This window comes from Ranitomeya imitator, chromosome 2, assembly GCF_032444005.1.
Source record: "Ranitomeya imitator isolate aRanImi1 chromosome 2, aRanImi1.pri, whole genome shotgun sequence".
NCBI classification, from domain to species: Eukaryota; Metazoa; Chordata; class Amphibia; order Anura; family Dendrobatidae; genus Ranitomeya; species Ranitomeya imitator.
The window spans coordinates 271,129,298-271,154,988 of NC_091283.1; the positions used below are offsets into that span (position 1 = coordinate 271,129,298).

General features: G+C 54.2%; 1 protein-coding gene across 2 annotated transcripts in view; it reads left to right on the plus strand.

Moving 5' to 3' along the window:
- Window positions 1-25,691, plus strand: part of MAP2K4 (mitogen-activated protein kinase kinase 4) — a 38,472-nt gene that overhangs the window by 6,391 nt on the left and 6,390 nt on the right. For both annotated transcript variants that reach the window (XM_069749215.1, XM_069749216.1), the window contains 7 exons: window positions 744-837; window positions 997-1,110; window positions 7,321-7,495; window positions 18,159-18,278; window positions 18,370-18,489; window positions 19,433-19,484; window positions 20,493-20,620. In XM_069749215.1, the coding sequence (XP_069605316.1) occupies window positions 744-837; window positions 997-1,110; window positions 7,321-7,495; window positions 18,159-18,278; window positions 18,370-18,489; window positions 19,433-19,484; window positions 20,493-20,620 (803 nt within the window). The remainder of the gene's footprint in view (window positions 1-743; window positions 838-996; window positions 1,111-7,320; window positions 7,496-18,158; window positions 18,279-18,369; window positions 18,490-19,432; window positions 19,485-20,492; window positions 20,621-25,691) is intronic.

Sequence of the window (25,691 nt, forward strand, 5' to 3'; positions counted from 1 at the left end):
TCAATAATTCATGCAGCGTGCTGGTAGAGCGGACCTTCATAAGATTATGGCGGGATATTTCCTCTGCTGCTGCCATGACTCACCAGGGAATGTCACCGGTACAGGAATGACTGACCTGGTGCGTCCAGAGGAGCCGCGGCTCCGGTGCTGCTGTCACTAGCAGGAGTGGAGTACCTGAGCCGGGTAACCTGGCGGCCTGACCGTAATGGGCTGAGTAAGGGTACGTTCACACTAGCGTTGCGCCGCCCTGCGTCGGCGACGCAACGCGCGACGCATCGAAAAACGCGCGCAAAAACGCGCGCGTTTTGCGACGCGTGCGTCGTTTTTGACCAAAATCGGACGCACAGAAAATGCAACTTGTAGCGTTTTCGTGCGTCCGACGCCAGCGTCGGAAACGACGCACGTGGCGAAAAACGCAACCAAAAAGACGCACGCGTCCCCTATGTTAAACATAGGGGCGCGTCGCCGCTGCGTCGCCGACGCAACAGCGGCGCAACGCTAATGTGAACTTAGACTAAGATGTCCATGTCATCTCTGGTCAGTGCGCCGTCTGCTCTGTGTCAGGTTGGGGCGTAAAGCCACGTATTTTTCTTGGAAAAGGTCACTCCTTTTTTTTTTTTTTTTTTTCTTCTTTTCAATTTTTATGTATTTTATATTTTGGGGGTCTGTAATATGAGGGGCTCGTTAATATAATATAAAAAAATTTTTTTTTTTTTTTTTTTTTTTTTTAAACCATTCTTTAGGTAAGCGCAAAGCACTGAAGCTAAACTTTGCCAACCCGGCCTTCAAATCCACAGCAAAGTTCACACTGAACCCAACAATTCAGCCGGCACATCTGTGAGTATTGTCTGTGTATCTCCTCCATGGAGGGGTCCCTCACTATTCTGCTCAAGAACACAGATTTGGACCTTGACCTTCTCCCACTTTCCTACACACACCGGTGGCGGACATTTTTCTGTCACTGATTACTGTTCTGTAATTTTTTTTTTTTTTCAGGATGCAGAAATCTGATGCGATGAGGAACTTCGAGACCACCTACCAAAAGCAGGAAGTGCGTCTGGCGGGGGGGAAGCAGTACAGCTCTAACGAACAAGCGACAAAAAACCGCCTGTAAGTCCCTGGTATCTGACGAGCGCGGCCCCCTGACTGCCAGATGCCCATTGTGTGTCTACAGTATTCACACCGCCTGTGTGCCGCCCGGTATTATTACCTCCTCGTGGAGGGAGGTCGGCCATGGTTGTGGAGGGACATTGCCGTAACCTGATTTATTGCCTCTTCGCTGGTTATTACTCGTAGCAAAGATGCTCCTGGGAGCATTACCCGCTAATGACTGCGGACCACTGACGGGACCTCGCACAGTCGCTTGCGCCTTCTCCATTGTTATCTTCAGGGTTTTCTTCAGTAAAGGTACCTTCACACTAAACGATATCGCTAGCAATCCGTGACGTTGCAGCGTCCTCGCTAGCGATATCGTTTAGTTTGACACACAGCAGCGATCAGAATCCTGCTGTGATGTCGTTGGTCGGGGCTAGAGGGCCAGACCTTTCTTTGGTCGCTGGCTCTCCCGCTGACATCGCTGAATCGGCGTGTGTGACACCGATTCAGCGATGTCTTCGCTGGTAACCAGGGTAAACATCGGGTAACTAATCGCAGGGCCGCGCTTAGTAACCCGATGTTTACCCTGGTTACCATCCTAAAAGTAAAAAAAACAAACAGTACATACTTACCTACAGCTGTCTGTCCCCCGGCGCTGTGCTCTGCACTCCTCCTGTACTGGCTGTGAGTGTCGGTCAGCCGGAAAGAGCGGTGACGTCACCGCTCTGCTTTCCGGCCGCTGTGCTCACACAGACAGTACAGGAGGAGTGCAGAGCACAGCGCTGGAGGACAGACAGCGGTAGGTAAGTATGTAGTGTTTGTTTTTTTTACTTTTAGGATGGTAACCAGGGTAACATAGTAACATAGTAACATAGTTAGTAAGGCCGAAAAAAGACATTTGTCCATCCAGTTCAGCCTATATTCCATCATAATAAATCCCCAGATCTACGTCCTTCTACAGAACCTAATTGTATGATACAATATTGTTCTGCTCCAGGAAGACATCCAGGCCTCTCTTGAACCCCTCGACTGAGTTCGCCATCACCACCTCCTCAGGCAAGCAATTCCAGATTCTCACTGCCCTAACAGTAAAGAATCCTCTTCTATGTTGGTGGAAAAACCTTCTCTCCTCCAGACGCAAAGAATGCCCCCTTGTGCCCGTCACCTTCCTTGGTATAAACAGATCCTCAGCGAGATATTTGTATTGTCCCCTTATATACTTATACATGGTTATTAGATCGCCCCTCAGTCGTCTTTTTTCTAGACTAAATAATCCTAATTTCGCTAATCTATCTGGGTATTGTAGTTCTCCCATCCCCTTTATTAATTTTGTTGCCCTCCTTTGTACTCTCTCTAGTTCCATTATATCCTTCCTGAGCACCGGTGCCCAAAACTGGACACAGTATTCCATGTGCGGTCTAACTAGGGATTTGTACAGAGGCAGTATAATGCTCTCATCATGTGTATCCAGACCTCTTTTAATGCACCCCATGATCCTGTTTGCCTTGGCAGCTGCTGCCTGGCACTGGCTGCTCCAGGTAAGTTTATCATTAACTAGGATCCCCAAGTCCTTCTCCCTGTCAGATTTACCCAGTGGTTTCCCATTCAGTGTGTAATGGTGATATTGATTCCTTCTTCCCATGTGTATAACCTTATAACCTGCGCTTAGTTACCCGATGTTTACCCTGGTTACCAGCGAAGACATCGCTGAATCGGTGTCACACACGCCGATTCAGCGATATCAGCGGGAGAGCCAGCGACCAAAGAAAGGTCTGGCCCTCTAGCCCCGACCAACGACATCACAGCAGGATTCTGATCGCTGCTGTGTGTCAAACTAAACGATATCGCTAGCGAGGACGCTGCAACGTCACGGATTGCTAGCGATATCGTTTAGTGTGAAGGTACCTTAACCCCTTTCTGCCATTAGACGTACTATTGCGTCCATGTGGGGTGGGCTTTACTTCCCAAGGACGCAATAGTACGTCATATGCGATCGGCAGCGCTCACGGGGGGAGCGCCGCCGATCGCGGCCGGGTGTCAGCTGTTTATCGCAGCTGACATCCGGCACTATGTGCCAGGAGCGGTCACGGACCGCCCCCGGCACATTAACCCCCGGCACACCGCGATCAAAGATGATCGCGATGTGCCGGCGGTACAGGGAAGCACCGCGCAGGGAGGGGGCTCCCTGCGGGCTTCCCTGAGCCCCCCGCAGCAACGCGATGTGATCGCGTTGCTGCGAGGGTCTCACCTCCCTCCCTGCTCCCTCCAGCCCCGGATCCAAGATGGCCGCGGATCCGGGTCCTGCAGGGAGGGAGGTGGCTTCACAGAGCCTGCTCAGAGCAGGCACTGTGAAGGCTGCAGCGCTGCATGTCAGATCAGTGATCTGACAGAGTGTTGTGCAAACTGTCAGATCACTGATCTGTGATGTCCCCCCCTGGGACAAAGTAAAAAAGTAAAAAAAAAAAATTTCAAATGTGTAAAAAAAAATAAAAAAAAATATTCCAAAATAATGAAAAAAAAAAAAAAAATTATTCCCATAAATACATTTCTTTTTTAATAAAAAAAAAAAAACAATAAAAGTACACATATTTAGTATCGCTGCGTCCGTAACGGCCCGACCTATAAAACTGGCCCACTAGTTAACCCCTTCAGTAAACACCGTAAGAAAAAAAAAAAAAAAACGAGGCAAAAAACAACGCTTTATTATCATACCGCCGAACAAAAAGTGGAATAACACGCGATCAAAAAGACAGATATAACTAACCATGGTACCGCTGAAAACGTCATCTTGTCCCGCAAAAAACGAGCCGCCATACAGCATCATCAGCAAAAAAATAAAAAAGTTATAGTCCTGAGAATAAAGCGATGCAAAAATAATTATTTTTTCTATAAAATAGTTTTTATCGTATAAAAGCGCCAAAACATAAAAAAATTATATAAATGAGGTGTCGCTGTAATCGTACTGACCCGAAGAATAAAACTGCTTCATCAATTTTACCAAACGCGGAACGGTATAAACGCCTCCCCCAAAAGAAATTCATGAATAGCTGGTTTTTGGTCATTCTGCCTCACAAAAATCGGAATAAAAAGCGATCAAAAAATGTCACGTGCCCGAAAATGTTACCAATAAAAACATCAACTCGTCCCGCAAAAACCAAGACCTCACATGACTCTGTGGACCAGAATATAGAAAAATTATAGCTCTCAAAATGTGGTAACGCAAAAAATATTTTTTGCAATAAAAAGCGTCTTTCAGTGTGTGACGGCTGCCAATCATAAAAATCCGCTAAAAAACCCGCTATAAAAGTAAATCAAACCCCCCTTCATCACCCCCTTAGTTAGGGAAAAATTAAAAAAATGTATTTATTTCCATTTTCCCATTAGGGCTAGGGTTAGAGTTAGGGCTAGGGTTAGGGCTAGGGTTAGGGCTAGGGTTAGGGCTAGGGTTAGGGCTAGGGTTAGGGCTAGGGCTAGGGTTAGGGTTAGGGCTAGGGTTAGGGTTAGGGCTAGGGTTAGGGCTAGGGTTAGGGTTAGGGTTAGGGCTAGGGTTAGGGCTAGGGTTAGGGCTAGGGCTACAGTTTGGGTTGGGGCTAAAGTTACAGTTAGGGTTTAGATTACATTTACGGTTGGGAATAGGGTTGGGATTAGGGTTAGGGGTGTGTCAGGGTTAGAGGTGTGGTTAGGGTTACTGTTGGGATTAGGGTTAGGGATGTGTTTGGATTAGGGTTTCAGTTATAATTGGGGGGTTTCCACTGTTTAGGCACATCAGGGGCTCTCCAAACGCGACATGGCGTCCGATCTCAATTCCAGCCAATTCTGCGTTGAAAAAGTAAAACAGTGCTTCTTCCCTTCCGAGCTCTCCCGTGTGCCCAAACAGGGGTTTACCCCAACATATGGGGTATCAGCGTACTCAGGACAAATAGGACAACAACTTTTGGGGTCCAATTTCTCCTGCTACCCTTGGGAAAATACAAAACTCGGGGCTAAAACATATTTTTTGTGGGAAAAAAAAAGATTTTTTATTTTCACGGCTCTGCGTTATAAACTGTAGTGAAACACTTGGGGGTTCAAAGTTCTCACAACACATCTAGATTAGTTCCCTGGGGGGTCTAGTTTCCAATATGGGGTCACTTGTGGGGGGTTTCTACTGTTTAGGTACATTAGGGGTTCTGCAAACGCAATGTGACGTCTGCAGACCATTCCATCTAAGTCTGCATTCCAAATGGCGCTCCTTCCCTTCCGAGCTCTGCCATGCGCTCAAACGTTGGTTTCCCCCAACATACGGGGTATCAGCGTACTCAGGACAAATTGGACAACAACTTTTGGGGTCGAATTTCTCCTCTTACCCTCGGGAAAATACAAAACTGGGGGCTAAAAAATAATTTTGGGGGGAAAGATTTTTTTTTTTAATTTTCACGGCTCTGCGTTACAAACTGTAGTGAAACACTTGGGGGTTCAAAGCTATCACAACACATCTAGATGAGTTCCTTAGGGGGTCTAGTTTCCAAAATGGTGTCACTTGTGGGAGGTTTCTACTGTTTAGGTACATTAGGGGCTCTGCAAATGCAATGTGACACCTGCAGACCATTCCATCTAAGTCCTCATTCCAAATGGAGCTCCTTCCCTTCTGAGCCCTCCCATGTGCCCAAACAGTGGTTCCCCCCACATATGGTGTATCATCGCACTCAGGACAAATTGGGCAACAAATTTTGGGGTCCAATTTCTCCTGTTACCCTCAGGAAAATACAAAACTGGGGGCTAAAAAAATAATTTTTGTGGGAAAAAAATTTTGTTTTATTTTTACGGCTCTGCATTATAAACTTCTGTGAAGCACTTGGTGGGTCAAAGTGCTCACCACACCTCTAGATAAGTTCCTTAGGGGGTCTACTTTCCAAAATGGTGTCACTTGTGGGGGGTTTCAATGTTTAGGCACATCAGTGGCTCTTCAAACGCAACATGACGTCCCATCTCAATTCCTGTCAATTTTGCATTGAAAAGTCAAACGGCGCTCCTTCCCTTCCGAGCTCTCCCATCCGCCCAAACAGTGGTTTACCCCCACATATGGGCTATCAGCGTACTCAGGACAAATTGTACAACAACTTTTGGGGTCCAATTTCTTCTCTTACCCTTGGGAAAATAAAAAATTGGGGGCAAAAAGATAATTTTTGTGAAAAAATATGATTTTTTATTTTTACGGTTCTACATTATAAACTTCTGTGAAGCACTTGTTGGGTCAAAGTGCTCACCACACCTCTAGATAAGTTCCTTAGGGGGTCTACTTTCCAAAATGGTGTCACTTGTGGGGGGTTTCAATGTTTAGCCACATCAGGGGCTCTCCAAACGAAACATGGCGTCCCATCTCAATTCCAGTCAATTTTGCATTGAAAAGTCAAATGGCACTCCTTCGCTTCCGAGCTCTGCCATGCGCCCAAACAGTGGTTTACCCCCACATGTGGGGTATTGGCATACTCAGGACAAATTGTACAACAATGTTTGGGGTCCATTTTCTCCTGTTACCCTTGGTAAAATAAAACAAATTGGAGCTGAATTACATTTTTTGTGAAAAAAAGTTAAATGTTCATTTTTATTTAAACATTCAAAAAATTCCTGTGAAGCACCAGAAGGGTTAATAAACTTCTTGAATGTGGTTTTGAGCACCTTGAGGGGTGTAGTTTTTAGAATGGTGTCACACTTGGGTATTTTCTATCATATAGACCCCTCAAAATGACTTCAAATGAGATGTGGTCCCTAAAATAAAATGGTGTTGTAGAAATGAGAAATTGCTGGTCAACTTTTAACCCTTATAACTCCCTAACAAAAAAAAATTTTGGTTCCAAAATTGTGCTGATGTAAAGTAGACATGTGGGAAATGTTACTTATTAAGTATTTTGTGTGACATATCTCTGTGATTTAATTGCATAAAAATTCAAAGTTGGAAAATTGCGAAATTTTCATAATTTTCGCCAAATTTCCGTTTTTTTCACAAATAAACGCAGGTTATATCAAATAATTTTTACCATTGTCATGAAGTACAATATGTCACGAGAAAACAATGTCAGAATCACCAGGATCCATTGAAGCGTTCCAGAGTTATAACCTCATAAAGGGACAGTGGTCAGAATTGTAAAAATTGGCCCGGTCATTAACGTGCAAACCACCCTTGGGGGTAAAGGGGTTAAGTGTCTCAATTTTCGGATTTTTTTTTTTTTTTTCTTTTCTGCACAGAGAGCGATTACGAACACACAGCATCGAATCTTCAGGAAAATTGAAGCTTTCGCCGGAGCAGCATTGGGACTTCACAGCCGAGGACCTGAAGGACCTGGGCGAGATCGGGAGGGGGGCATACGGCTCCGTGAACAAAATGATTCATAACCCTAGTGGACAAATTATGGCTGTTAAGGTAAGCGAGCGGCGCCTCGGTCTAGAGGTCCCCATTTCCCTCTCTGGTGGTCTAGAGGTCCCCATTTCCCTCTCTGGTGGTCTAGAGGTCCCCATTTCCCTCTCTGGTGGTCTAGAGGTCCCCATTTCCCTCTCTGGTGGTCTAGAGGTCCCCATTTCCCTCTCTGGTGGTCTAGAGGTCCCCATTTCCCTCTCTGGTGGTCTAGAGGTCCCCATTTCCCTCTCTGGTGGTCTAGAGGTCCCCATTTCCCTCTCTGGTGGTCTAGAGGTCCCCATTTCCCTCTCTGGTGGTCTAGAGGTCCCCATTTCCCTCTCTGGTGGTCTAGAGGTCCCCATTTCCCTCTCTGGTGGTCTAGAGGTCCCCATTTCCCTCTCTGGTGGTCTAGAGGTCCCCATTTCCCTCTCTGGTGGTCTAGAGGTCCCCATTTCCCTCTCTGGTGGTCTAGAGGTCCCCATTTCCCTCTCTGGTGGTCTAGAGGTCCCCATTTCCCTCTCTGGTGGTCTAGAGGTCCCCATTTCCCTCTCTGGTGGTCTAGAGGTCCCCATTTCCCTCTCTGGTGGTCTAGAGGTCCCCATTTCCCTCTCTGGTGGTCTAGAGGTCCCCATTTCCCTCTCTGGTGGTCTAGAGGTCCCCATTTCCCTCTCTGGTGGTCTAGAGGTCCCCATTTCCCTCTCTGGTGGTCTAGAGGTCCCCATTTCCCTCTCTGGTGGTCTAGAGGTCCCCATTTCCCTCTCTGGTGGTCTAGAGGTCCCCATTTCCCTCTCTGGTGGTCTAGAGGTCCCCATTTCCCTCTCTGGTGGTCTAGAGGTCCCCATTTCCCTCTCTGGTGGTCTAGAGGTCCCCATTTCCCTCTCTGGTGGTCTAGAGGTCCCCATTTCCCTCTCTGGTGGTCTAGAGGTCCCCATTTCCCTCTCTGGTGGTCTAGAGGTCCCCATTTCCCTCTCTGGTGGTCTAGAGGTCCCCATTTCCCTCTCTGGTGGTCTAGAGGTCCCCATTTCCCTCTCTGGTGGTCTAGAGGTCCCCATTTCCCTCTCTGGTGGTCTAGAGGTCCCCATTTCCCTCTCTGGTGGTCTAGAGGTCCCCATTTCCCTCTCTGGTGGTCTAGAGGTCCCCATTTCCCTCTCTGGTGGTCTAGAGGTCCCCATTTCCCTCTCTGGTGGTCTAGAGGTCCCCATTTCCCTCTCTGGTGGTCTAGAGGTCCCCATTTCCCTCTCTGGTGGTCTAGAGGTCCCCATTTCCCTCTCTGGTGGTCTAGAGGTCCCCATTTCCCTCTCTGGTGGTCTAGAGGTCCCCATTTCCCTCTCTGGTGGTCTAGAGGTCCCCATTTCCCTCTCTGGTGGTCTAGAGGTCCCCATTTCCCTCTCTGGTGGTCTAGAGGTCCCCATTTCCCTCTCTGGTGGTCTAGAGGTCCCCATTTCCCTCTCTGGTGGTCTAGAGGTCCCCATTTCCCTCTCTGGTGGTCTAGAGGTCCCCATTTCCCTCTCTGGTGGTCTAGAGGTCCCCATTTCCCTCTCTGGTGGTCTAGAGGTCCCCATTTCCCTCTCTGGTGGTCTAGAGGTCCCCATTTCCCTCTCTGGTGGTCTAGAGGTCCCCATTTCCCTCTCTGGTGGTCTAGAGGTCCCCATTTCCCTCTCTGGTGGTCTAGAGGTCCCCATTTCCCTCTCTGGTGGTCTAGAGGTCCCCATTTCCCTCTCTGGTGGTCTAGAGGTCCCCATTTCCCTCTCTGGTGGTCTAGAGGTCCCCATTTCCCTCTCTGGTGGTCTAGAGGTCCCCATTTCCCTCTCTGGTGGTCTAGAGGTCCCCATTTCCCTCTCTGGTGGTCTAGAGGTCCCCATTTCCCTCTCTGGTGGTCTAGAGGTCCCCATTTCCCTCTCTGGTGGTCTAGAGGTCCCCATTTCCCTCTCTGGTGGTCTAGAGGTCCCCATTTCCCTCTCTGGTGGTCTAGAGGTCCCCATTTCCCTCTCTGGTGGTCTAGAGGTCCCCATTTCCCTCTCTGGTGGTCTAGAGGTCCCCATTTCCCTCTCTGGTGGTCTAGAGGTCCCCATTTCCCTCTCTGGTGGTCTAGAGGTCCCCATTTCCCTCTCTGGTGGTCTAGAGGTCCCCATTTCCCTCTCTGGTGGTCTAGAGGTCCCCATTTCCCTCTCTGGTGGTCTAGAGGTCCCCATTTCCCTCTCTGGTGGTCTAGAGGTCCCCATTTCCCTCTCTGGTGGTCTAGAGGTCCCCATTTCCCTCTCTGGTGGTCTAGAGGTCCCCATTTCCCTCTCTGGTGGTCTAGAGGTCCCCATTTCCCTCTCTGGTGGTCTAGAGGTCCCCATTTCCCTCTCTGGTGGTCTAGAGGTCCCCATTTCCCTCTCTGGTGGTCTAGAGGTCCCCATTTCCCTCTCTGGTGGTCTAGAGGTCCCCATTTCCCTCTCTGGTGGTCTAGAGGTCCCCATTTCCCTCTCTGGTGGTCTAGAGGTCCCCATTTCCCTCTCTGGTGGTCTAGAGGTCCCCATTTCCCTCTCTGGTGGTCTAGAGGTCCCCATTTCCCTCTCTGGTGGTCTAGAGGTCCCCATTTCCCTCTCTGGTGGTCTAGAGGTCCCCATTTCCCTCTCTGGTGGTCTAGAGGTCCCCATTTCCCTCTCTGGTGGTCTAGAGGTCCCCATTTCCCTCTCTGGTGGTCTAGAGGTCCCCATTTCCCTCTCTGGTGGTCTAGAGGTCCCCATTTCCCTCTCTGGTGGTCTAGAGGTCCCCATTTCCCTCTCTGGTGGTCTAGAGGTCCCCATTTCCCTCTCTGGTGGTCTAGAGGTCCCCATTTCCCTCTCTGGTGGTCTAGAGGTCCCCATTTCCCTCTCTGGTGGTCTAGAGGTCCCCATTTCCCTCTCTGGTGGTCTAGAGGTCCCCATTTCCCTCTCTGGTGGTCTAGAGGTCCCCATTTCCCTCTCTGGTGGTCTAGAGGTCCCCATTTCCCTCTCTGGTGGTCTAGAGGTCCCCATTTCCCTCTCTGGTGGTCTAGAGGTCCCCATTTCCCTCTCTGGTGGTCTAGAGGTCCCCATTTCCCTCTCTGGTGGTCTAGAGGTCCCCATTTCCCTCTCTGGTGGTCTAGAGGTCCCCATTTCCCTCTCTGGTGGTCTAGAGGTCCCCATTTCCCTCTCTGGTGGTCTAGAGGTCCCCATTTCCCTCTCTGGTGGTCTAGAGGTCCCCATTTCCCTCTCTGGTGGTCTAGAGGTCCCCATTTCCCTCTCTGGTGGTCTAGAGGTCCCCATTTCCCTCTCTGGTGGTCTAGAGGTCCCCATTTCCCTCTCTGGTGGTCTAGAGGTCCCCATTTCCCTCTCTGGTGGTCTAGAGGTCCCCATTTCCCTCTCTGGTGGTCTAGAGGTCCCCATTTCCCTCTCTGGTGGTCCTAGAGGTCCCCATTTCCCTCTCTGGTCGCCTAGAGGTCCCCATTTCCCTCTCGGGTCGCCTAGAGGTCCCCATTTCCCTCTCGGGTCGCCTAGAGGTCCCCATTTCCCTCTCGGGTCGCCTAGAGGTCCCCATTTCCCTCTCGGGTCGCCTAGAGGTCCCCATTTCCCTCTCGGGTCGCCTAGAGGTCCCCATTTCCCTCTCGGGTCGCCTAGAGGTCCCCATTTCCCTCTCGGGTCGCCTAGAGGTCCCCATTTCCCTCTCGGTCGCCTAGAGGTCCCCATTTCCCTCTCGGGTCGCCTAGAGGTCCCCATTTCCCTCTCGGGTCGCCTAGAGGTCCCCATTTCCCTCTCGGGTCGCCTAGAGGTCCCCATTTCCCTCTCGGGTCGCCTAGAGGTCCCCATTTCCCTCTCGGGTCGCCTAGAGGTCCCCATTTCCCTCTCGGGTCGCCTAGAGGTCCCCATTTCCCTCTCGGGTCGCCTAGAGGTCCCCATTTCCCTCTCGGGTCGCCTAGAGGTCCCCATTTCCCTCTCGGGTCGCCTAGAGGTCCCCATTTCCCTCTCGGGTCGCCTAGAGGTCCCCATTTCCCTCTCGGGTCGCCTAGAGGTCCCCATTTCCCTCTCGGGTCGCCTAGAGGTCCCCATTTCCCTCTCGGGTCGCCTAGAGGTCCCCATTTCCCTCTCGGGTCGCCTAGAGGTCCCCATTTCCCTCTCGGGTCGCCTAGAGGTCCCCATTTCCCTCTCGGGTCGCCTAGAGGTCCCCATTTCCCTCTCGGGTCGCCTAGAGGTCCCCATTTCCCTCTCGGGTCGCCTAGAGGTCCCCATTTCCCTCTCGGGTCGCCTAGAGGTCCCCATTTCCCTCTCGGGTCGCCTAGAGGTCCCCATTTCCCTCTCGGGTCGCCTAGAGGTCCCCATTTCCCTCTCGGGTCGCCTAGAGGTCCCCATTTCCCTCTCGGGTCGCCTAGAGGTCCCCATTTCCCTCTCGGGTCGCCTAGAGGTCCCCATTTCCCTCTCGGGTCGCCTAGAGGTCCCCATTTCCCTCTCGGGTCGCCTAGAGGTCCCCATTTCCCTCTCGGGTCGCCTAGAGGTCCCCATTTCCCTCTCGGGTCGCCTAGAGGTCCCCATTTCCCTCTCGGGTCGCCTAGAGGTCCCCATTTCCCTCTCGGGTCGCCTAGAGGTCCCCATTTCCCTCTCGGGTCGCCTAGAGGTCCCCATTTCCCTCTCGGGTCGCCTAGAGGTCCCCATTTCCCTCTCGGGTCGCCTAGAGGTCCCCATTTCCCTCTCGGGTCGCCTAGAGGTCCCCATTTCCCTCTCGGGTCGCCTAGAGGTCCCCATTTCCCTCTCGGGTCGCCTAGAGGTCCCCATTTCCCTCTCGGGTCGCCTAGAGGTCCCCATTTCCCTCTCGGGTCGCCTAGAGGTCCCCATTTCCCTCTCGGGTCGCCTAGAGGTCCCCATTTCCCTCTCGGGTCGCCTAGAGGTCCCCATTTCCCTCTCGGGTCGCCTAGAGGTCCCCATTTCCCTCTCGGGTCGCCTAGAGGTCCCCATTTCCCTCTCGGGTCGCCTAGAGGTCCCCATTTCCCTCTCGGGTCGCCTAGAGGTCCCCATTTCCCTCTCGGGTCGCCTAGAGGTCCCCATTTCCCTCTCGGGTCGCCTAGAGGTCCCCATTTCCCTCTCGGGTCGCCTAGAGGTCCCCATTTCCCTCTCGGGTCGCCTAGAGGTCCCCATTTCCCTCTCGGGTCGCCTAGAGGTCCCCATTTCCCTCTCGGGTCGCCTAGAGGTCCCCATTTCCCTCTCGGGTCGCCTAGAGGTCCCCATTTCCCTCTCGGGTCGCCTAGCGGTCCCCATTTCCCTCTCGGGTCGCCTAGAGGTCCCCATTTCCCTCTCGGGTCGCCTAGCGGTCCCCATTTCCTCTCGGGTCGCCTAGCGGTCCCCATTTCCCTCTCGGGTCGCCTAGCGGTCCCCATTTCCCTCTCGGGTCGCCTAGCGGTCCCCATTTCCCTCTCGGGTCGCCTAGCGGTCCCCATTTCCCTCTCGGGTCGCCTAGCGGTCCCCATTTCCCTCTCGGGTCGCCTAGCGGTCCCCATTTCCCTCTCGGGTCGCCTAGCGGTCCCCATTTCCCTCTCGGGTCGCCTAGCGGTCCCCATTTCCCTCTCGGGTCGCCTAGCGGTCCCCATTTCCCTCTCGGGTCGCCTAGCGGTCCCCATTTCCCTCTCGGGTCGCCTAGCGGTCCCCATTTCCCTCTCGGGTCGCCTAGCGGTCCCCATTTCCCTCTCGGGTCGCCTAGCGGTCCCATTCCTCGGTCGCCTAGCGTCCCCATTTCCCTCTCGGGTCGCCTAGCGGTCCCCATTTCCCTCTCGGGTCGCCTAGCGGTCCCCATTTCCCTCTCGGGTCGCCTAGCGGTCCCCATTTCCCTCTCGGGTCGCCTAGCGGTCCCCATTTCCCTCTCGGGTCGCCTAGCGGTCCCCATTTCCCTCTCGGGTCGCCTAGCGGTCCCCATTTCCCTCTCGGGTCGCCTAGCGGTCCCCATTTCCCTCTCGGGTCGCCTAGCGGTCCCCATTTCCCTCTCGGGTCGCCTAGCGGTCCCCATTTCCCTCTCGGGTCGCCTAGCGGTCCCCATTTCCCTCTCGGGTCCGCCTAGCGGTCCCCCATTTCCCTCTCGGGTCGCCTAGCGGTAGCGGTCCCCATTTCCCTCTCGGGTCGCCTAGCGGTCCCCATTTCCCTCTCGGGTCGCCTAGCGGTCCCCATTTCCCTCTCGGGTCGCCTAGCGGTCCCCATTTCCCTCTCGGGTCGCCTAGCGGTCCCCATTTCCCTCTCGGGTCGCCTAGCGGTCCCCATTTCCCTCTCGGGTCGCCTAGCGGTCCCCATTTCCCTCTCGGGTCGCCTAGCGGTCCCCATTTCCCTCTCGGGTCGCCTAGCGGTCCCCATTTCCCTCTCGGGTCGCCTAGCGGTCCCCATTTCCCTCTCGGGTCGCCTAGCGGTCCCCATTTCCCTCTCGGGTCGCCTAGCGGTCCCCATTTCCCTCTCGGGTCGCCTAGCGGTCCCCATTTCCCTCTCGGGTCGCCTAGCGGTCCCCATTTCCCTCTCGGGTCGCCTAGCGGTCCCCATTTCCCTCTCGGGTCGCCTAGCGGTCCCCATTTCCCTCTCGGGTCGCCTAGCGGTCCCCATTTCCCTCTCGGGTCGCCTAGCGGTCCCCATTTCCCTCTCGGGTCGCCTAGCGGTCCCCATTTCCCTCTCGGGTCGCCTAGCGGTCCCCATTTCCCTCTCGGGTCGCCTAGCGGTCCCCATTTCCCTCTCGGGTCGCCTAGCGGTCCCCATTTCCCTCTCGGGTCGCCTAGCGGTCCCCATTTCCCTCTCGGGTCGCCTAGCGGTCCCCATTTCCCTCTCGGGTCGCCTAGCGGTCCCCATTTCCCTCTCGGGTCGCCTAGCGGTCCCCATTTCCCTCTCGGGTCGCCTAGCGGTCCCCATTTCCCTCTCGGGTCGCCTAGCGGTCCCCATTTCCCTCTCGGGTCGCCTAGCGGTCCCCATTTCCCTCTCGGGTCGCCTAGCGGTCCCCATTTCCCTCTCGGGTCGCCTAGCGGTCCCCATTTCCCTCTCGGGTCGCCTAGCGGTCCCCATTTCCCTCTCGGGTCGCCTAGCGGTCCCCATTTCCCTCTCGGGTCGCCTAGCGGTCCCCATTTCCCTCTCGGGTCGCCTAGCGGTCCCCATTTCCCTCTCGGGTCGCCTAGCGGTCCCCATTTCCCTCTCGGGTCGCCTAGCGGTCCCCATTTCCCTCTCGGGTCGCCTAGCGGTCCCCATTTCCCTCTCGGGTCGCCTAGCGGTCCCCATTTCCCTCTCGGGTCGCCTAGCGGTCCCCATTTCCCTCTCGGGTCGCCTAGCGGTCCCCATTTCCCTCTCGGGTCGCCTAGCGGTCCCCATTTCCCTCTCGGGTCGCCTAGCGGTCCCCATTTCCCTCTCGGGTCGCCTAGCGGTCCCCATTTCCCTCTCGGGTCGCCTAGCGGTCCCCATTTCCCTCTCGGGTCGCCTAGCGGTCCCCATTTCCCTCTCGGGTCGCCTAGCGGTCCCCATTTCCCTCTCGGGTCGCCTAGCGGTCCCCATTTCCCTCTCGGGTCGCCTAGCGGTCCCCATTTCCCTCTCGGGTCGCCTAGCGGTCCCCATTTCCCTCTCGGGTCGCCTAGCGGTCCCCATTTCCCTCTCGGGTCGCCTAGCGGTCCCCATTTCCCTCTCGGGTCGCCTAGCGGTCCCCATTTCCCTCTCGGGTCGCCTAGCGGTCCCCATTTCCCTCTCGGGTCGCCTAGCGGTCCCCATTTCCCTCTCGGGTCGCCTAGCGGTCCCCATTTCCCTCTCGGGTCGCCTAGCGGTCCCCATTTCCCTCTCGGGTCGCCTAGCGGTCCCCATTTCCCTCTCGGGTCGCCTAGCGGTCCCCATTTCCCTCTCGGGTCGCCTAGCGGTCCCCATTTCCCTCTCGGGTCGCCTAGCGGTCCCCATTTCCCTCTCGGGTCGCCTAGCGGTCCCCATTTCCCTCTCGGGTCGCCTAGCGGTCCCCATTTCCCTCTCGGGTCGCCTAGCGGTCCCCATTTCCCTCTCGGGTCGCCTAGCGGTCCCCATTTCCCTCTCGGGTCGCCTAGCGGTCCCCATTTCCCTCTCGGGTCGCCTAGCGGTCCCCATTTCCCTCTCGGGTCGCCTAGCGGTCCCCATTTCCCTCTCGGGTCGCCTAGCGGTCCCCATTTCCCTCTCGGGTCGCCTAGCGGTCCCCATTTCCCTCTCGGGTCGCCTAGCGGTCCCCATTTCCCTCTCGGGTCGCCTAGCGGTCCCCATTTCCCTCTCGGGTCGCCTAGCGGTCCCCATTTCCCTCTCGGGTCGCCTAGCGGTCCCCATTTCCCTCTCGGGTCGCCTAGCGGTCCCCATTTCCCTCTCGGGTCGCCTAGCGGTCCCCATTTCCCTCTCGGGTCGCCTAGCGGTCCCCATTTCCCTCTCGGGTCGCCTAGCGGTCCCCATTTCCCTCTCGGGTCGCCTAGCGGTCCCCATTTCCCTCTCGGGTCGCCTAGCGGTCCCCATTTCCCTCTCGGGTCGCCTAGCGGTCCCCATTTCCCTCTCGGGTCGCCTAGCGGTCCCCATTTCCCTCTCGGGTCGCCTAGCGGTCCCCATTTCCCTCTCGGGTCGCCTAGCGGTCCCCATTTCCCTCTCGGGTCGCCTAGCGGTCCCCATTTCCCTCTCGGGTCGCCTAGCGGTCCCCATTTCCCTCTCGGGTCGCCTAGCGGTCCCCATTTCCCTCTCGGGTCGCCTAGCGGTCCCCATTTCCCTCTCGGGTCGCCTAGCGGTCCCCATTTCCCTCTCGGGTCGCCTAGCGGTCCCCATTTCCCTCTCGGGTCGCCTAGCGGTCCCCATTTCCCTCTCGGGTCGCCTAGCGGTCCCCATTTCCCTCTCGGGTCGCCTAGCGGTCCCCATTTCCCTCTCGGGTCGCCTAGCGGTCCCCATTTCCCTCTCGGGTCGCCTAGCGGTCCCCATTTCCCTCTCGGGTCGCCTAGCGGTCCCCATTTCCCTCTCGGGTCGCCTAGCGGTCCCCATTTCCCTCTCGGGTCGCCTAGCGGTCCCCATTTCCCTCTCGGGTCGCCTAGCGGTCCCCATTTCCCTCTCGGGTCGCCTAGCGGTCCCCATTTCCCTCTCGGGTCGCCTAGCGGTCCCCATTTCCCTCTCGGGTCGCCTAGCGGTCCCCATTTCCCTCTCGGGTCGCCTAGCGGTCCCCATTTCCCTCTCGGGTCGCCTAGCGGTCCCCATTTCCCTCTCGGGTCGCCTAGCGGTCCCCATTTCCCTCTCGGGTCGCCTAGCGGTCCCCATTTCCCTCTCGGGTCGCCTAGCGGTCCCCATTTCCCTCTCGGGTCGCCTAGCGGTCCCCATTTCCCTCTCGGGTCGCCTAGCGGTCCCCATTTCCCTCTCGGGTCGCCTAGCGGTCCCCATTTCCCTCTCGGGTCGCCTAGCGGTCCCCATTTCCCTCTCGGGTCGCCTAGCGGTCCCCATTTCCCTCTCGGGTCGCCTAGCGGTCCCCATTTCCCTCTCGGGTCGCCTAGCGGTCCCCATTTCCCTCTCGGGTCGCCTAGCGGTCCCCATTTCCCTCTCGGGTCGCCTAGCGGTCCCCATTTCCCTCTCGGGTCGCCTAGCGGTCCCCATTTCCCTCTCGGGTCGCCTAGCGGTCCCCATTTCCCTCTCGGGTCGCCTAGCGGTCCCCATTTCCCTCTCGGGTCGCCTAGCGGTCCCCATTTCCCTCTCGGGTCGCCTAGCGGTCCCCATTTCCCTCTCGGGTCGCCTAGCGGTCCCCATTTCCCTCTCGGGTCGCCTAGCGGTCCCCATTTCCCTCTCGGGTCGCCTAGCGGTCCCCATTTCCCTCTCGGGTCGCCTAGCGGTCCCCATTTCCCTCTCGGGTCGCCTAGCGGTCCCCATTTCCCTCTCGGGTCGCCTAGCGGTCCCCATTTCCCTCTCGGGTCGCCTAGCGGTCCCCATTTCCCTCTCGGGTCGCCTAGCGGTCCCCATTTCCCTCTCGGGTCGCCTAGCGGTCCCCATTTCCCTCTCGGGTCGCCTAGCGGTCCCCATTTCCCTCTCGGGTCGCCTAGCGGTCCCCATTTCCCTCTCGGGTCGCCTAGCGGTCCCCATTTCCCTCTCGGGTCGCCTAGCGGTCCCCATTTCCCTCTCGGGTCGCCTAGCGGTCCCCATTTCCCTCTCGGGTCGCCTAGCGGTCCCCATTTCCCTCTCGGGTCGCCTAGCGGTCCCCATTTCCCTCTCGGGTCGCCTAGCGGTCCCCATTTCCCTCTCGGGTCGCCTAGCGGTCCCCATTTCCCTCTCGGGTCGCCTAGCGGTCCCCATTTCCCTCTCGGGTCGCCTAGCGGTCCCCATTTCCCTCTCGGGTCGCCTAGCGGTCCCCATTTCCCTCTCGGGTCGCCTAGCGGTCCCCATTTCCCTCTCGGGTCGCCTAGCGGTCCCCATTTCCCTCTCGGGTCGCCTAGCGGTCCCCATTTCCCTCTCGGGTCGCCTAGCGGTCCCCATTTCCCTCTCGGGTCGCCTAGCGGTCCCCATTTCCCTCTCGGGTCGCCTAGCGGTCCCCATTTCCCTCTCGGGTCGCCTAGCGGTCCCCATTTCCCTCTCGGGTCGCCTAGCGGTCCCCATTTCCCTCTCGGGTCGCCTAGCGGTCCCCATTTCCCTCTCGGGTCGCCTAGCGGTCCCCCCTTCATTTTGTGTTTCAAACTTATTGACTCAAGAACTTTTTTTTTTTTTTTTTTTTTTTTATAATCTAGCGAATTCGGTCAACGGTGGATGAGAAGGAGCAGAAGCAGCTTCTGATGGACCTGGATGTGGTGATGCGGAGCAGCGACTGTCCGTACATTGTGCAGTTTTACGGGGCGCTGTTCAGAGAGGTGGGGGCAGACAGTTGAACTCTGTAGATTTTCGCCTCTGATTTGTCGTGTTTTATGTATGTTATTTTTTTTTCTTCCTCTTTCCTCGCAGGGAGATTGCTGGATCTGCATGGAGCTCATGGCCACCTCGTTTGACAAGTTTTACAAATATGTATATAGTTCATTAGATGACGTTATTCCAGAGGAGATTTTAGGAAAAATAACTTTAGCCGTGAGTCAAAAATTTCATTTTTTTTTTTTTTTAATATTCCCCCTCCCTCCTGCCAAATTAACCTTTCAACAGCCTATGAACGTCCAGTTCAGACCAAGGAAAGTAGGTTTAAAAACCATTATTAGCGCCGCAGTTCCTGCTCCTTCTCAGGCTGACCTATAACTTGTGATGTTTACAGCTGCTTTATACAATGTAGGGTGATTGGCTGACATTGCATGCCTTAGTGTGTTGGGCCCCATTTTTGGATGACGACCATCGTTGAACCCTTGGAATCCCTGAAATGAGGGGCAGCTGTTACATAGGACTGCACAAAGAGATCAACATAATGGGACCCGTTGGCTGCGAGCGATTGGTTTCCCGATGTCGTCGGACGCCCGGCCAGTGGCTTCTTCTATATGGAGTTATGAAATGTTCCCTCTTTCGAGCTCCTCCTAAGGTTCGCTGACGATGTACAATGTTATGGTGTCTACTAATGACCAGGAATGGAGCAGAGGTCCATGTGCATCGCTGAATCCCACCTGGACGTAAAGCGGCTGTAACCGTCACATGTTATGTCAGCCTGAGAAGGAGCAGAACTGCTGCGAAACGCGCAGCTAATGACTGTTTTATAAACCTATTTTCCTCGGTCTGGAATGGACGTTCGGGGGCAGTGCTGATAAGACCGCCCCATCCAGAAGCCTTCTGACATTGTGGACCCTGCTGGGGTCCATGGGGAGCAGCCCCTATTGATTGACGTGTTTACACAGGGCTCTTCCTGGAACCACAACACTAAAGGTGACGGTATACTGACCTCTGTCACTGCTGGGCTTTTCCTTTTTATTTTACATGGAAGGAGGAGACAAAATAAGAGAAGTGCTAAAGATAAAAACTTCCCAGGTCGTTAAGGGGTTAGAGGAGCGTTATTGCTGTTTGTACCCGATATAATGAGATTCTTCCCTTCCAGACTGTGAAGGCGCTCAACCACTTAAAAGAAAACTTGAAAATAATTCACAGAGGTGAGATAATTTGGAAATTCCTGAAAATTACATTACTGATCCTGAGTTACATTCTGTATTATACCCCAGAGCTGCACTCACTATTCTGCTGGTGCAGTCACTGTGTACATACATTACATTACTGATCCTGAGTTACCTCCTGTATTATACTCCAGAGCTGCACTCACTATTCTGCTGGTGCAGTCACTGTGTACATACATTACATTACTCATCCTGAGTTACCTCCTGTATTATACCCCAGAGCTGCACTCACTATTCTGCTGGTGCAGTCACTGTGTACATACATTACATTACTGATCCTGAGTGACATCATCTATCTATATAATCGTCTAAGGGGTTTTTCCGTCTGTTTGTCTGTAACAAAAAACCCACGTTGCTGATTGGTCGCGGCCACGACCAATCAGCGACAGGCTTAGTCCAGCCGCGAATTGGCCACTCCCTACTCCCCTCCAGTCAGTGCCATTGTGTCGCCCCATCCCGGACCAACTTTTTACTATTGATGCTGCCTATGCAGCATCAATAGTAAAAAGATATAATGTTAAAATAATTAAAACAAAAATAAAAAATTGTGCTATTCTCACCTTCCGCCGTCCACCGATGCGCGCGATGCTGCCGCCAGCTTCCGTTCCCAGTGATGCATTGCAAAATTACCCAGATGACTTAGCAGTCTTGCGAGACCACTAAGCCATCTGGGTAATTTCGCAATGCATCACTGGGAACGGAAGCTGGCGGCAGCATCGTGTGCCTCGGGACAGCTTCGGTGGACGGCGGAGGGTGAGTATATAACTTATTTTTTATTTTTTTTTTTAACAGGGATATGGTGCCCACACTGTTATATACTGCGTGGCTGTGCTAAGCGCGACATACATACTCGCTCACTCACTACATCCTGTATTATGCCCCAGAGCTGCACTCATTATTCTACTGGTGCAGTCACTGTGCACATACATTACTGACCCTGTATTATACTCCAGAGCTGCGCTCACTGTGCACTTCATTATATTACAGATATCAAACCTTCTAATATTCTTCTGGACAGAAATGGAAACATTAAGCTGTGTGACTTTGGGATCAGCGGGCAGCTCGTGGACTCCATCGCCAAGACCAGAGACGCCGGCTGCCGGCCGTACATGGCGGTGAGTGGGGGCCGCTTTCTATTTACTGTCATATATGTGATGTCGTCCGCTCAGTGATGTATTTTCCATCATTCTTCTGTTTTGGATGAAGTGTTAGTGGCCCTTTAAGGCCGGGGGTCTTTGTTTCCCCTGTGCTTCTCCTTCCGGTGTCTCGCAGTTTCTCCTTCGCCTCATTGGGGGACACAGGACTGTGGGTGTATGCTTCTGCCGCCAGGAGGCTGACACTAAGTAAACTTTAAAAAAAAAAATTAGCTCCTCCTCCATCGTATACACCCTGACACTGGCTACCAGAGACTCCAGTTTATGCTTAGTGTCTCAAGGAGGCACATCTCTGGGTCCTGGATCGATGGACCCGATTTTTCAACATCTTTGGAGTGAAGGGGCGACGGACCTTTTTGAGGGTCCGATCTCCCCAAACCATCAACGGGCAAGTACGTGCGATTTTTCTCCACGTATCCTTCCCCGCGACGTGGGATTCTTCACCGGACTTGGCCCTGACCACCCTGAGGTACCTAGACTCCAGGCTGTACAGGTGCCCATAAGATGTCCGTGTGTTCCCCCCTGAATTCTACACCCCTGCGGTGTTAGCTGGGGTGGTGGACGGTCCCTCTCCTTATCCTGGGGATAATGGAGATAGGGTTCCTGCACCGTCATTGGTTCTACCCCTCGATAGTGCGGTATAATGGGGGGGCTCCTGGCATTACCTGCGGGGTCCGGCGGCTGTGTCCTCCGGGAGTGCGGTGCTTTTTTTTTTTTCTCAGCGCTGCCGAGGCCGGCGTCTTGGTGTGGCGACGCTGCGGCGTGGTCCGGCGCTGCTGCGTTGGGACTGCTGGGCTGCGGCGTGAACCGGCGCTGGGGCGTTGGATCTGTGGCGCTGCGGCGTTGTCCGGCGCTGTGGCGTTACGTCGGGCGACGCTGTGGCGCAGCTACGCTGCAGCGTGGTCCGGCGGCGCGCGGAGTTAGGATCGGCGCCGCTGTCCCCCCAGAGGCATCGGCTCTGCCTGGCCGCTTCGGGCGTGGAGCAGCTTCCTGGAGCCGGGACTTCCGGCCTTCGGACCGCGCTGTGGGGCTCCGCCCCTTCCGGCGCGTCTCTTCCGGTTCCGGCTCCCCTCGCTCTAAGGGGGGAAAAATTGAGGCCCCGGCTTCGGGCCTGCTCCAGGCCGCAGCATCGTTTGGCGGTCCCTCCCCCCTAAGGCCTGCTATGCATATAAAACAGCGCTTTTGGGCTCAGCATCATGCTTTGAGGATCCATCTCGGTACTCGTGGGGACACAGGACTGGGGTAAGTGCTTCTCCCTCCATCTGGCTGAAGCATTCCTTTTTTCCCAGTCTCTGGCCCTGGGTATAGCATTACGGATCATTATGTCTAGAAGGGTTAAGACTCACACGGTTCTTTTTACCAGTTGTGTATCTTGTAGTGCCCTTTTTCCGCATGCCCAAAGTAATCGCCCCTGTGAGGCCTGTGACCCTGAACGTGTCCAGGAGCCCCCCCCGCCAGTCCTCCAGTAGTCTCTCCAGCTCCGGTCCCTCAGCCAGATGCTGTGGTAGCTCCTCCGGAATGGGTCACGTCCTTGTCACAATCCATGGCGTCCCTTACTGAAGCGATCAAATCTCTGCAGACCCCGGCGGTCGGGACCAGTAATCCGCCTGTCTCAGAGAGGGCCTCGGGGTCTCAGGAGTCTGCGGCCTGCAGGGGGCGCGCTCTCACTCGACAGACGCATGGAAAGCGGATTCGCAAAGCGTCTCCCAGGCACTCAGGTGCTTCCGCATCCTGGAGTTCCGTATCTCGCTCTCCTTCCCCTGCAGAAAGCGGTGAAGTTGAGACTGACTACGAGTCAGAAGGGTCTCTTAATTTTGATAAACCTGGGTTTCAGGAGTCAGTAGACAGCCTAATTGAAGCTGTCAATCAGTCTTTGGGGATAGAAGACGAGCTCGTCTCTTCCTCTGATCATAAGGTCTCATTTAAGCGGTCTAAACGGGCCCATAGGGTTTTTTCCTCTCATCCTGAGTTCGAGGACCTCATTCGACGCAATAGGGAGCACCCGGACAAACGCTTTTCAGGGCAAAGAGCTCTGAAGGCTAGGTATCCTTTTGCTTCGGAACTTTGTAGTGATTGGGCAGAAAATCCTTCTGTAGATCCTCCAGATCCTTACTATCTCTCCCTAATGGCTCATCGATTAAGGATCCTACGGATCGTCTTATAGAGAGCTTGGCTCGTTCCGTCTTTGAGGCCTCAAGCTCGGCACTTTTTCCTTCTTTTGCGGCAACCTGGGTTGCCAGGGCTATGATATCTTGGTCTGACTCGTTATCTAAGGCTCTCCAGGAAGGTAATGTGTCAGCAGAATTGGCTGAAATGTCTTCTCAGGTAGCTATGGCCGGTAGCTATCTGATTAACGCATCTCTGGATGCGGCAGATTGTGCTTCCTCGGCTGCTTCTAATGCTATTGCCATCAGAAGGGCCCTTTGGTTAAGGTCCTGGCGGGCTGATTCTACCTCTAAGAAATCTCTTACATCCCTGCCGTATCAGAGTGGTCGTTTGTTCGGAGAAAAGCTGGATCAGCTCATTTCTGACTCCACAGGAGTGAAAAGTAAATTCCTTCCTCAGCAGAGGGCCAGACAGCCTTTTCGGCGCCATTTTCAGGCTCGCTTTAGAACCTTTCACTATGTCAGATGGGACCCAGCATCAGGTTCTCCTGCGCAGGGTCGGCCCAATCAGGACCGAGACGGTCGGACCCCTTATTCGGCCAGTCAGGGGGGAAGAATGCGTCCCCAGTCTTCTAGATCTAGAGGATCTAGGACGCAAAGATTTTCGGCCAAGTGACTGGAGGCCTCTTCCGGGCATCTCCAAAAGGGTAGGCGGACGTCTACTTTTATTTCGCCAGGTCTGGCTTCAGGTAATCCACGACCAGTGGGTGGCAGAGCTCATATCTTCAGGTTACAAAATAGAGCTGGTCTGCCTTCCTCCTCCCCGGTTCTTCCCATCCCGTCTTCCCAAGTGCAAATCTCTTCGTCAAAGCTTGTTCAATTCCATAGAGTCTCTCCGTATCAGCGATGTCATTTCTCCTGTTCCAAAGGAAGAAAGATTCCAGGGCTTTTATTCCAATCTTTTTGTAGTGCCCAAAAAGGAGGAAGCAGTGAGGCCTATTTCTAGATCTCAAACTCTTAAACAAGTTTGTCCGCGTTCGACACTTTCGGATGGAGTCTCTGCGGTCGGTCATCGCCTCTCTGGAAAAGGGAGAATTTTTGGCCTCAGTAGACATTCAGGATGCTTATCTTCATATTCCCATCTTTCCGCCTCATCAAAGATTTCTACGGTTTGCCGTAAACAATCTACACTTCCAGTTCACGGCATTACCTTTCGGACTGGCTTCCGCTCCCAGGGTGTTCACAAAAGTCATGTCGACTGTGGTGTCCATTCTGCACTCCCGAGGTATAGTTGTCTTGCCATACCTAGACGATCTGCTGATCAAGGGTCCGACATTTCAGTCTTGCAAGGAAAATGTCGACATCACTCTGGACACCCTTTCCCGTCTAGGTTGGTTGGTAAATTTAAGAAAGTCATCTCTACGGCCGTCTCGAAAAATCTTTCTTAGGCATGACCTTCGACACCTCTCAAGCCTTAACTATCCTTCCCCAGGACAAGGTCCTAGTCCTTCGGCGGGAAGTGAGGAACCTTCTACAACCATACCCTCATACGATTCGGTCCGGGATGAGGGTGTTAGGAAAGATGGTTGCAACCATAGAGGCGGTCCCGTTTGCACAGTTTCATCTTCGACCCCTCCAACGTGCAATCCTATCAGCATGGAACAAAAATTCTCTCTCTCTCTCTCTCTCTCTCTGTCTCTGTCTCTGTCTCTGTCTCTGTCTCTGTCTTTTCAGACCAGACAGGCTCTCGCTTGGTGGCTAAACAGCTCATCTCTTCTCAGGGGGAAGCCCTTTCCCCCAACCAATTGGCTAGTGGTCACAACAGATGCCAGTCTCCTGGGTTGGGGAGCAGTGTTCTTCCATCACACAGCTCAGGGACGCTGGTCTCCTCGGGAATCAGAACTCCCCATCAATATCTTAGAGATTCGAGCGGTCCGGCTAGCCTTGTTACGTTTTCACCATCTTCTGGCGGGTCGCCCTGTCCGGATTCAGTCGGACAACGCTACAGCGGTAGCCTACATAAATCACCAGGGGGGGCACCCGCAGCAAGGCAGCCATGCAGGAGGTAAAACTGATTCTACTCTGGGCGGAGAGAAATCACTCTGTGATCTCAGCGGTCCACATTCCGGGCGACGAAAACTGGGCGGCAGATTTCCTAAGCCGTCAGGGTCTAGCCTCCGGGGAATGGTCTCTCCACCCCGAGGTATTTTTGCAGATATGCCATCTTTGGGGAACTCCAGACGTGGATCTAATGGCGTCCAATGTGAATGCCAAGGTGCCCAGTTTTGTCTCTCGGTACCGATGCGCTGGTACTGTCTTGGAACCAATTTCATCTCTCTTATCTGTTCCCTCCTCTGGCACTGCTCCCGAGAGTAATCAAGAAGATCAAATCAGAGAGAGTGCCGGCCATCTTGATCGCTCCGGATTGGCCACGACGGACCTGGTATGCAGACCTGGTACAACTTCTAGCCGGGGTTCCTTGGCGGCTCCCCGATCGGCCAGATCTTCTATCTCAAGGGCCGATCTACCACCAGAACTCAGAGGTCCTACGTTTGACGGCCTGGCCGTTGAATCTTGGGTTTTAACTCGGGCTGGTTTTTCTCAAAAAGTGGCTGATACCTTGATCAGTGCACGTAAGTCCGTTTCGGCCAGGATTTATGATCACACTTGGAAGGTGTTTCTTTCCTGGTGTAGAGAACGCGGGCTGCCCCCTTTGCGTTTCTCCGTTCCTAACATTCTAGCCTTCCTTCAAGCAGGTCTGGATTCTGGGCTGGCTCCGAGTACCCTTAAAAGGCAGGTTTCGGCTTTATCAGTACTTTTTCAACGCAGGATTGCTCCTAATTGTCAAGTCAGGACTTTTTTCCAAAGAGTCGCTCATAAGGTCCCTCCTTATAAGACTCCTTTGGAAGCTTGGGACCTTAATCTGG